General features: G+C 42.2%; 1 protein-coding gene across 1 annotated transcript; it reads left to right on the top strand.

Moving 5' to 3' along the window:
• The first annotated feature begins 396 nt into the window (after window positions 1-396).
• LOC148826799 (protein FAM78A-like) lies at window positions 397-12226 on the top strand. Its single transcript, XM_088926282.1, has 2 exons — window positions 397-766; window positions 11698-12226. The coding sequence occupies exons 1-2, from the start codon at window positions 462-464 to the stop codon at window positions 12221-12223; spliced, it is 831 nt and encodes a 276-aa protein (XP_088782408.1). The 5' UTR covers window positions 397-461; the 3' UTR covers window positions 12224-12226.
• Window positions 12227-12523: the final 297 nt, after the last annotated feature.

Below are 12523 nucleotides of genomic sequence, written 5' to 3'. Positions count from 1 at the left end.
ATGTGCCATGAAGACCTTCGGTTAAGACCCAGACGTCCCGATCAAAACGTAGGCGGAGACATCGATAACCACCTAACCTACCGCTTTGCTCTCTTGCCGACACACCCGCTCCTCTCAATGCATTTAAGCGCCGCTCATCCTCCTCGCTTAGTATTGCGTTTGACTTTTGATCTCCCCTTACTGTTGGCTGTTCATTTAGAGTGTCTTCTTGTTTTCGGACCCCTTTTAGTATTTTTATTTCGTTTCTCGGATTGCGGCTTTGTGTAACATTCGAACTTGTCTGTTTTTTCCGTTTTTGAGCAAATCTTTCGGATTGCGAAATCACTACCGAGGAAGTTCCTGGTTATTGTTCTGTCTACTGAACCCACATAGGATCCATCCTTCGGTTTAGGAAGACTGACCGTAACACCTTCTTTAAAAAAATATATATATTTCCTTGAGTGGAGACAAAATCAGTGACTATGTTTTTCATGCGTCTGTTGCCGTTCTTGGGAGTTCTAGTGATATTCAATGCAATAGGCTCTAGCCAGAGTTTTCCCAAACGTTTCCGTGAAAGCATTGCCGTTCTTGAAGTGAATTCTATCATAGACTCAAATCCCACCAGCATCTACGAATCCTTCTCTGCTCTGCGGTACACAACCCCATATTTCCGAGCTTCGGCCCGGGTACTGGTGCCGCCCATCGCTGCTAAGGAGACCTGGACCGTGGGCTGGATTCAAGCGTGCAACCACATGCAGTTTTACAATGAATACGGGGATGAAGGAACGTAAGTACCGCGTTAGCAAGCGAACTGATGTTCACATTATATATACTGTATATACAATGGCTTATTGGGGCTATCTACTAGACTTCAGTAAGAAATATGTATAGCCCTATAAAAACACGTTTCTGTGTAACCTCTAAGAAATGCTTTACCGCATAAAAACACAAAACTGAAAATGCTCAGCACAACCTGCTACAATATACAGTATCTACAAAAACGTTTCAGAATCTTTTGACTTCCTACAGCCTGTATAAATTGGTGAACAGATGCAAGTCTGATAACATTATTCTATAGTTCAGGTGGGTAGCTGCGTCAGCATGCATAAGGTGCAAAGGGACAAGTAATACTTTTATTCCATGCTGAAAAAATAAATTAAACGCAACGTTTCGGCTTTACAAAACGAAGAAACCAAACCGGTTGAACACAGCAAACCCAATCTGTTTTCACAAGTTGCTTGCACTTCTTGCCGCGGGCGAAATAAAAGCTGCTGAGCTAAATAAGGAAAGCTGTAACTATTACGACTGCTCACTGTTCCTCGGGCTGTGACAGGAGATCACACACTGTATTATTATTACTGAGAGACAGGCTCACTGTCTGTTCGTCAGGCTGGGACAGGAGATCACACACTGGATTATTATTATTGAGAGACAGGCTCACTGTCTGTTCCTCAGGCTGGGACAGGAGATCACACACTGGATTATTATTATTGAGAGACAGGCTCACTGTTCCTCAGGCTGGGACAGGAGATTCACAGCCGAAACGTTGTGTTTTCCGTCTTTTCCATTATTCTTTTCAGCATGTAATAAATGTATTACTTGTTCCTTAACATTAGTCTGTGCCTTATATTGATTGAATGTAGACAGTAAGGGGTGAATTAAACAGGCAGTTATGCTTTACCTTACTTCAAACCCCTCTTACCCACTTTTGAAACTCCATGTGGGTCCTAATGCCCCAGTATAGTGACGGGGACACTGTACTGTAAACAGGTGCCGTCCTTCGGATGAGATGTAAAACCGAGGTCCTGACTCTCTGTGGTCATTAAAAATCCCAGGGTGCTTCTTGAAAAGAGTAGGGGTGTTACCCCGGTGTCCTGGTCAAATTTCCCATTTGCCCTTACCAATCATGGCCTCCTAATAATCCCCACCCATGAATTGGCTTCATTACTGTGCTCTCCTCCTCACTGATTGCTGATGTGTGGTGAGCGTTCTGGCCCACTATGGCTGCCGTCGCATCACCCAGGTGGATGCGGTACATTGGTGGTTGCAGAGGGGAGTCCCCATTACCTGTAAAGCGCTTTGAGTGGAGTGTCCAGAAAAGCGTTATATAAGTGTAAGCAATTATTATATTTATTATTATTATTCAACTTATAAGAAATACAACAAAAGACATTATTCTTTTTTCCTTCTTGTAATTTGCCTGTGCAGGCAGAAATTTTCAAACAAGGCCTATGTACAAAAAATTACACCCAAGTATTTGGTCATCCAAGAGCTGCTTTCCTCCTTTGAGGTAGATCATTAATTGGTGGCTGTGTGGGAGAAAAAGAGTATAATGTACATGAAGGTTCTGTTAAGTAGCAAGGGAAAAGTAACCAGGCACCACATTTAGAATGTTTACAATTGTAATATAAATTGTACACAGAAATAAAGCAGAATGATCAAATCCAGGGCAGCATGGTGGACTCCAGGGTCTAAGGTTCAGTTCCTGGGGTGCTGTCTGCGTGGAGTTTGTATGTTCTCCCCATGTTCACATGGGTTTACTCCCACAGTCCAAAGTCATGCTGGTTGATAAATTGGCCTCTGGGAAATTGGCCCTGGTGTGTCTGTCTGTCTGTCTGTCTGTCTGTCTGTCTGTCTGTCTGTCTGTCTGTCTGTGCTGTGATGGATTGGCGTCCTGTCTGGGGTGTGTCCTGCCTTGCACTCTCTGCACTGTGTCCCCCACTTCCCTGAATTCTACGTCTAGTGGATAGTATTTGCAGCCCTGTATTTAGTCTTAACTGTGAGGTTAATGTTAACATGGCTCAGTATGGAAGAGCCCAGCTTCACTGTTTGTATAACCTTCTTCCAAACTTCCAGCACGGCACAGCACAGCGCCCCTAGAACCCCAAGCTGGCAGTGCTACTTGAGTTATTGCAGTGTTCTTGTGTTATTGGCTAATTTACAAGTGGTGCACATTTCTTTTGCTGAGTCCTAAATTAAAAAGTTTCATGTGTCAAGACAGCAAACTTTTTGGTTTCACTTTTAGATTTAGTGTAACTATCAGTATGATCAGCTTAAATAAAAGTGAGGTTAATTAGCATTTAGCATGTTCATACTATGCAATATTTATACATACAGTATATATAATAGAAGTATAGAGTTGCATTCTAATATATTTTTACACATCTTAAGAAATAAAATGGCTGGATTTATTTGTATCTGTTTTTATTTTTGAAAGCTTTCCTCAGTAACTTCCAGTACCTCTTGCTTTGCTGAAGAGTATGAGATTATCAGGTATTTTATATCCTCAGTGAACTGTCTAAGGGATCACTAACAGGTAGTATATTAATCTTACGTGTGCTGTTATTTTCATAACTGCTGTTATGAAATGGTGCTGTTCTTTCACCATTCATAGTTGCCTGTGAATGTTTGCCTTTATTTCAATCATGATCTTTAGCCAGGAACTACTGTAGCTACATGGCTGGAACATGTTCTGGTTGTATTTGAAGGTAAAATAACTGAACTCTAATGACTGTGAAGTGGACCTATCAAAACATGTTCAAAACTGGTATTATTTAGGGGGGGAAAAATTAATGTATCATTTGATGTTTAGTTTCTTAATCAAAACTAATTGCATTCGTCCTACGCCATGGTCAGCTAGATTGAGATGTTTGCAAACTGCTCTAATGAGCTCAGCAATGGTTTCTGGATTAGTACCAAATGAAGGTTAGAGAATTGCTGTGGAGAAAGTGACAAGGTCTATATTAAAACGCCTGAAACAGTGGCACAAGTCAAGATGTGAATATTCTCAGAAATTTCACATTTCCCAGCAGAGTACTTGTTAACACGGTTCTTAATAGATTCAGCACCAGTAGCCTGGACTCAAATTTCCCTCTGGAGAAACCCTTTTGTGTCTCTGAAATGAAGAGTGACAGGGAAGGGATTGAGAGAAATGAGAAAGAAGAAGACGCAAATACAAAGAGACACATATTTAATCTTTTGTATTTATGTACCTGTAATAAAAAAGGAAATGCTGCTACAGTACATATTCAATCAGTGCTTACTGTAAAGATGTACACAAATGTGTTCTGCCGTACAGTAATCTTTTTATTAAGGTTGCAGCTTAACCTTCTCTAAATAGTCATATGCAATGTCACTACTACTAGTGACACTGTGCACACTACACGTTGCATTTATAGGATTTGCTGACACTCTCATCTTGGTATACTGTATAAGGAGCTTCTTGTATTCAATGTCCAAGTCCAGGGAACAAATTATTGTCAAAACAGCACTTACCCAGTCCTGCAGTGTTTTGATGCCAGTTAAGATAGGACGGTTTGTCCAAGAGCATGGACAGTGTTAGTTTCAGTGTGGGTGAGCCACTTATCTGACTGACCAGGACAAAGACACTTGTCCAGTTGTCTGTGGTTGTTTGTTTGTTGAGTTTCAAATCAGTGTATTTTCAGCTCAGTGCTCAGCAGTGACCCTGTGACTTGTCTGTAAACATCCAGTATCTCAATCAACGTTTCTCAAATGCACAACAGTACAGTGTGCAGCAGTACGTGCCGGCAATGCAATTCCTTTTCTACGAGGGGGGGGTCATAAAAATGACTAAATTAAGTAACATAGAATATGAATAAGATGAACTCCAACAAAACTCAATATAAATAGAGCTGTTATGTGTCCAGGGTGTATGCAATACATTATGTCCAAGTAGTGCAGTACACCAAATACAAAGAAATACAATGAAAACTGTACAGTATGTCCATGCAGCCATTACAGTGATTTGCTGAAGCTGCAGGTTGGCTATTTAGCAGTCTTGAATGCTTCGATACTAGGATGACTGGGGTCTTGAGAATGGATCTGGACTTCTTAAGACATCTAGCTGAGAAGATATCATGGATGTCTGGTACCTTACAGCCGGTAATGAGCTGCGCTGACTTCACCACCCTCTGTGGTACTTGGTGCAGTGCGATTTCAGGTGGAGCAGTTTCCATACCAGGCAGTGATGCAGCCAATCAGGATACTCTCAATAGTGCACCTGCAGAAGCTGGCCTGGATATGTGATGGCATTCTGAACATCTTTAGCCTTCGGACAAAGAACAGGCGCTGCCGTGCTGTTTTGACCACGATGTTGGTGTGGTGGGTCCAGGTAAAGTCCTCTGAGATGTTAACTCCCAGGAACTTAAAACTGCTGACCCTCTCCACTGCAGTCCCATTGATATAAATAGGTATGTGATCTCCCTATTGGTTCCTATAATCCACAATAATTTCCTTAGTCTTACTGATGTTCAGAGAGAGGTTGTTCTCCTGGCACCATGCTGCCAGGGTTTCAACCTCCTCCCTGTACGCAGACCCTTCACCATCTGTGATCAGGCCGATGGCTGTTGTATCATCCGCAAACTTGATGATGGAGTTGAGTTACGCCTGACGACACAATCATGAGTAAATAAGGAGTAGAGGAGAGGGCTAAGCACACAGCCATGGGGGGGCTCCAGTTTTTAGAGTCTGGGTAGAGCATAGAAAGTTTGTGAACCCTTTAGAATTTTCTGAATTTCTACATACATTTGTAAATTTATGTAAAGCATAAGTTCACATACTTTTTCTGACAGACATTTCATGTTGGATCATTTTGATCAATAAATGAATGAAAAAGTATATCCTTTTGTGTGTTATTTGTTTTATTGGGTTCTCTTTGTATATTTCTATGACTTAGATGAAGATCTCATCACATTTTAGGTCAGAATTATGCAGAAATTCAGAAAATTCTAAAGGGTTCACAAACTTTCTAGCACCACTGTATGTTGGTGCCCACCCTCACCACCTGCGGACATCAAGAAGTCCAGGATCCAGTTACAGAGGGAGATGTTCAGTCCCAGGTCCTGGACCTTGATGACGAGCTTTGAGGGCACTATGGTATTGAATGCTGAGCTGTAATCAACAAACAGCATTCTCACATATGTTCCTTTCTTATCCCCTTGTGAGAGGGCAGTATGGAGGGCAGTGGCTATAGCATCCTCTGTTGACCTGTTCTGGCGATACGCAAATACTAATGGGTCAAGTGTATCAGGCAGTGAGGAGGTGATGAATGCTTTGACCAACCACTCGAAGCACTTGATAATTGATGTAAGTGCAACGGGGCAGTAGTCATTTAGGCACCTGACTCCGTTTCTTAGGAACGGGGACAATGGTGCCTTTTTTTAAAGCAGGAAGGAACTATGTACTGAGCTAGAGAAAGATTGAGTATGTCTGAGAAGACATCTGCCAACTTGTCTGCACATGACTTCAGAACATGGCCAGGGCCAGGAGCCTTGTGTGGATTGGTCTTTTTATAAACTTTTTATAAACTCTATAGTTGTATTTAGCTCTTTTGATGGCTTTCCTGAGGTCGTATCTGGATTTTTTTTGTATTTACCCAATTTGCTAGATTTGAAAGTGGCTGTCCTAGCTTTAAGTTTGGCATGTATCTTTCCATTTACCCATGGTTTTTGATTTGGGTATGTGTGAACAATAATCCTGGGAACCATGTCTTCAATGCATTTATTGATCTAGCCAGTAACATAGTCTGCATACAGATTGATACAGTGCCTTGCGAAAGTATTCGGCCCCCTTGAACTTTTCAACCTTTTGCCACATTTCAGGCTTCAAACATAAAGATATACATTTTTTATTTTATGTGAAGAATCACCAACAAGTGAGACACAATTGTGAAGTGGAACGAAATCTATTGGATTTTTGAAACTTTTTTAACTAATAAAAAAATGAAAAGTGGGGCGTGCAAAATTATTCGGCCCCCTTGCGTTAATACTTTGTAGAGCCACCTTTTGCTGCGATTACAGCTGCAAGTCGCTTGGGGTATGTCTCTATCAGTTTTGCACATCGAGAGACTGAAATTCTTGCCCATTCTTCCTTGCAAAACAGCTCGCAGTCTTTTGCAGACTCCAACAGGTTTTCATCCAGAATGGTCCTGTATTTGGCTGCATCCATCTTCCCCTCAATTTTAACCATCTTCCCTGTCCCTGCTGAAGAAAAGCAGGCCCAAACCATGATGCTGCCACCACCATGTTTGACAGTGGGGATGGTGTGTTGAGGGTGATGAGCTGTGTTGCTTTTACGCCAAACATATCGTTTTGCATTGTGGCCAAAAAGTTTGATTTTGGTTTCATCTGACCAGAGCACCTTCTTCCACATGTTTGGGGTGTCTCCCAGGTGGCTTGTGGCAAACTTTAGACGAGACTTTTTATGGATATCTTTGAGAAATGGCTTTCTTCTTGCCACTCTTCCATAAAGGCCAGATTTGTGCAGTGTAAGACTGATTGTTGTCCTATGGACAGACTCTCCCACCTCAGCTGTAGTTCTCTGCAGTTCATCCAGAGTGATCATGGGCCTCTTGGCTGCATCTCTGATCAGTCTTCTCCTTGTCTGAGCTGAAAGTTTAGAGGGACGGCCAGGTCTTGGTAGATTTGCAGTGGTCTGATACTCCTTCCATTTCAAGATGATCGCTTGCACAGTGCTCCTTGGGATGTTTGAAGCTTGGGAAATCTTTTTGTATCCAAATCCGGCTTTAAACTTCTCCACAACAGTATTACGGACCTGCCTGGTGTGTTCCTTGGTCTTCATGATGCTCTCTGCGCTTTCAACAGAACTTTGAGACTATCACAGAGCAGGTGCATTTATACAGAGACTTGATTACACACAGGTGGATTCTATTTATCACCATCAGTCATTTAGGACAACATTGGATCATTCAGAGATCCTCGCTGAACTTCTGGAGTGAGTTTGCTGCACTGAAAGTAAAGGGGCCGAATAATTTTGCACGCCCCACTTTTCATTTTTTTATTAGTTAAAAAAGTTTCAAAAATCCAATAGATTTCGTTCCACTTCACAATTGTGTCCCACTTGTTGGTGATTCTTCACATAAAATAAAAAATTTATATCTTTATGTTTGAAGCCTGAAATGTGGCAAAAGGTTGAAAAGTTCAAGGGGGCCGAATACTTTCGCAAGGCACTGTATTTCTGGCAGTTCTGTGGAAGATCTGCCAGTCAGTCGTAAGGATAGCAGAGTCCGGAACAGATGGGTCAGGCCAAGTTTCAGTAAGAGCCAGCACGTTGCAGTTCTTGATGTCCAATTGGAAAGAAAGCCTTGCTTTCAGTTCATCCAGCTTATTGTGACTGAACATTAGCAAGAAGTATACTCGGGAGCTGGGCACGATTGCTCCGCTGCCTCAGTATTACCAGAATGCCTGCCCGTTTACCCCTCTTCCTACGACGCCGTCTTCTTCCCAGTACAGGTGAGACACCACAGTCCATAGTCGGCAGTAATTATTGGTGTAGATTTAACTTTGTCAGTATTCGATCTTATGTCCATAAGTGTTTGTTGGTCATATCTAATCACCGAGCAAACAGTACGTGCAGTTAGCAGTACAAAAAACAACAAAAAGAAATAAACAAGGACGAATGGAAGCTCGCAGGACACTTGCAGGACGCCAGCCTTCACTGTCGGCGCCATCTTACTCGCCATTTTACATCTTACTTGTCAGATGCACTAATTTATGTCGTAATGAGCCATATCCATTGGCTAGGTCCAGCCATAGTACTGTTAGTTCCCTATTCCTTTTTTTGCCTCCTTTCTGCACTAATATATCCATGTACTTGTTAAGCAGCATGTAGTCAGTAAGTCATCTTGCCACAATTGCCAGAAAGATCTTTCCGTCCACATTCAGCAAAGATATAGTTCTAAACTGTCCTATGGCCTGGGCATTCTCCCGCTTTGGTATGAAACATACCTCCACTACATGCCAATCTGCCTCTTCTCAATACAACCCTTAAAAGCCTCCATAGCACTCTTGTTACTTTTAGACAGTATTTGCACACTTGACCCAGGTACTGAGGATGATCTTGCTTTCCTGATGATGCTGGTCATTTCCTTCAGTCTCCTGCATATCAAAAACATCCATTGGATCATCAGATTTCAATCTGTCAGCAGCTGTGAGAGCCGTGTCAGTCCCCCAGGCAGTGGTGACTCCATTGGTATCTGTGGGGCCTGTGAAGTGAAAAATAGCAGATAACTCTGACAAGCACAGGTTCCTGCAAGGTTGCTGGGTTATATCTTTCCTGTGCTGGTTTTAGGAGCTGCTGTAAACGCAGGCCTGTTAAACTATGGAGAATCTAAATTGGACGAGGGGGGGATTTAAAAGAAAATAATTGACAATTTTTATTGTTGGGGGGGGGGGGGGGATTACAGAATGTGCAACAACTTCTAAGTGGCACAGTGGTTAGCATTACACCATCTCTGAGTTCAATTCTTAGGGTGTATATAGAGTTGTATCTTCTAATGAATATAGGGAGGGTTTTTTCCCCAAAGTCCAAAGACATACTGGTGGATTAGTTGCCTTCTGGGGAAAATTGGCCCTCGTGTGTGTGTGTGTGTGTGTGTGTGTGTGGGACTGGTGTCCCATCTAAGATGTATCCTGCCTTGTGCATTAGGCTCCCCTGCTATTCTGAATTGGATGAAGCAGTTATAATATGTGTGGATAGATGATGGATTTACTTTTCAAAAAAGTTCATGGGCATATCTGAACAAATCTTGCCACATCTGAATCACTGGTACTGCAGAGTTTTCCAAAGAGGATGCAGGACTTGTGTGATACCAGTGCGATCCTCTGTTTATTTTTAACAAAAACAGATGCATGGGATATTAAGAATAAGTATGACTTCTGTCAGTTAAAGCCAATACAGGTCAAACAGGTGTATATACAGTGGTGTGAAAAAGTGTTTGCCCCCTTCCTGATTTCTTATTTTTTTGCATGTTTGTCACACTGAAATGTTTCAGATCATCAAACAAATTGAAATATTAGACAAAGATAACACAAGTAAACACAAAATGCAGTTTTTAAATGAAGGTTTTTATTATTAAGGGAAAAAAAAAACCAAACCTACATGGCCCTGTGTGAAAAAGTGATTGCCCCCCCTGTTAAAACATATATCAACTGTGGTTTATCACATCTTTGGAAAGCTGAGTTCAATTTCTCTAGCCACACCCAGGCCTGATTACTGCCACACCTGTTCTCAATCAAGAAATCACTTAAATAGGACCTGCCTGACAAAGTGAAGTAGACCAAAAGATCATCAAAAGCTAGACATCATGCTGCGATCCAAACAAATTCAGGAACAAATGAGAAACAGAGTAATTGAGATTTATCAGTCTGGAAAAGGTTATAAAGCCATTTCTAAAGCTTTGCGACTCCAGCGAACCACAGTGAGAGCCATTATCCACAAATGGTGAAAACATGGAATAGTGGTGAACCTTCCCAGGAGTGGCCGGCCATCCAAAATTACCCCAAGAACGCAGTGACGACTCATCCAAGAGGTCACAAAAAACCCCACAACAACATCCAAAGAACTGCAGGCTTCACTTGCCTCAGTTAAGGTCAGTGTTCATGACTCCACCATAAGAAAGAGACGGGGCAAAAATGGCCTGCATGGCAGAGTTCCAAGACGAAAACCACTGCTGAGCAAAAAGAACATAAAGGCTCGTCTCAATTTTGCCAGAAAACATCTTGATGATCCCCAAGACTTTTGGGAAAATACTCTGTGGACTGACAAGACAAAAGTTGAACTTTTTGGAAGGTGTGTGTCCCATTACATCTGGCGTAAAAGTAACACAGCATTTCAGAAAAGGAACATCATACCAACAGTAAAATATGGTGGTGGTAGTGTGATGGTCTGGAGCTGTTTTGCTGCTTCAGGACCTGGAAGACTTGCTGTGGTAAATGGAACCATGAATTCTGCTGTCTACCAAAAAATCCTGAAGGAGAATGTCTGGCCATCTGTTCGTGACCTCAAGCTGAAGCGCACTTGACTTTGGAGTGGCCTAGTCAAAGTCCTGACCTGAATCCGATTGAGATGTTGGGGCATGACCTTAAAAAAGCGGTTAAGGCTCGAAAACCCTCCAATGTGGCTGAATTACAATAATTCTGCAAAGATGAGTGGGCCAAAATTCCTCCACAGCGCTGTAAAAGACTCATTGCCAGTTATCGCAAACGCTTGATTGCAGTTGTTGCTGCTAAGGGTGGCCCAACCAGTTATTAGGTTTAGGGGGCAATCACTTTTTCACACAGGGCCATGTAGGTTTGGATTTTTTTTTTTCCTTAATAATAAAAACCTTCATTTAAAAACTGCATTTTGCGTTTACTTGTGTTATCTTTGTCTAATATTTCAATTTGTTTGATGATCTGAAACATTTCAGTGTGACAAACATGCAAAAAAAAATAAGAAATCAGGAAGGGGGCAAACACTTTTTCACACCACTGTATATATATATTTTCTTGTTAGATGGGAACACATTTTCCTGCTGGAAAATTCTTCCTTAGTTCTAATTATGTGCATTGCTGTGCAAAAGCCTTGGATATTTTAGGCAAATTCAGGAAGTACCATATGTTATGAGCATCATCAATTGGTCCAAGCCACCATTAATGTTTTCAACTACTCTAATCATTTTGACTATTTTTCCTACAGTTCAGTTTGTGTGAGTTTTTGATCCATAAGTGATCAGAATCTTCAACAATATGATCTCAGGAACTCAAAGTAATGATGACCCAATTAGAAACATTATAGTAGCTAATCAATCCAGCCACCATAGACTTGTGTGTTACTATAAAGGGGGAAAGTGTCAAACTTGCACTGTTGCTGTGTTACATGTTGATGTGCTGATCTATTAATTGGTGTGTTTTGTTTTAGGTCTAGCTGGGAGATCCCTGATTTAAGGGATGGTAAAATTCAAGCAATAAGTGACTCTGATGGGGTGAACTACCCCTGGTATGGCAATAAGAAAGAGATCTACATTTTCACCGGCCCCACCACGAAGGACACAGAGTTCAACGTCAGCATGGACGACAATTTCAACCCCAGTGTGTCCTGGGGCGTGCCCGTGAGCAACAGCAACCAGCCCCAGCTGACCAATATCCGCAGGGACCAGAGCTTCATCACCTGGCTGGTGGCCATCAACCAGGCCAGCAGGGAGCACTTCATCCTGAAGACCATCAAGTGGAGGATGCAGCTGCAGATCGAGATCGACCCCGGCAAACCCCTGGGCCAGCGTGCCAAGCTGCTGGAGCCCACCGCCCAGGAGCAGCCCCAGATCCTGGCCAGGAAGGAGCCCATCCCGCCCAACGCCATGGTGAAGCCCAATGCCAACGACGCGCAGGTCCTGATGTGGAGGCCAGAAACCGGGAAGCCTGTGGTTGTTATACCACCAAAACTATAGGGTAGTATATTGAAGAAAGGAACCCCCCCCCCCCCCCGACCTTTTTTTTTACATCAGAAACATGAATTAAAAAATATAACAAGATGCCCCAAGTGGCAAAGCTATGAACGTCTCCTGGACTTAACAACTGCAACCATTCTACCTTTAGCACAGTGATACCCAGCCCAGTTTAAATTAAATCGTTGCAAAAATGGCTAGTATTATTTTTTGCAAGGCATTTTTTTAACATTATATGACAATATATACAGTAGGTGTGTGTGTATCTACAAATTTGCACATCTTGTTTTCTGGGATAGGAAG

Source organism: Atractosteus spatula, chromosome 10 (assembly GCF_055471065.1).
Source record: "Atractosteus spatula isolate fAtrSpa1 chromosome 10, fAtrSpa1.hap1, whole genome shotgun sequence".
Lineage (NCBI taxonomy): Eukaryota > Metazoa > Chordata > Actinopteri > Semionotiformes > Lepisosteidae > Atractosteus > Atractosteus spatula.
Note: the sequence above shows the minus strand (reverse complement) of the source record. Positions and strands in the feature narration are given on the sequence as shown.

Excerpts from the sequence above, each read along its gene's own strand:
- LOC148826799 (XM_088926282.1), top strand. The coding sequence starts at position 462 with ATGTTTTTCATGCGTCTGTTGCCGTTCTTGGGAGTTCTAGTGATATTC. Across the intron at positions 767-11,697 it reads GAATACGGGGATGAAGGAAC|GTCTAGCTGGGAGATCCCTG; the intron begins GTAAGTACCGCG and ends GTTTTGTTTTAG.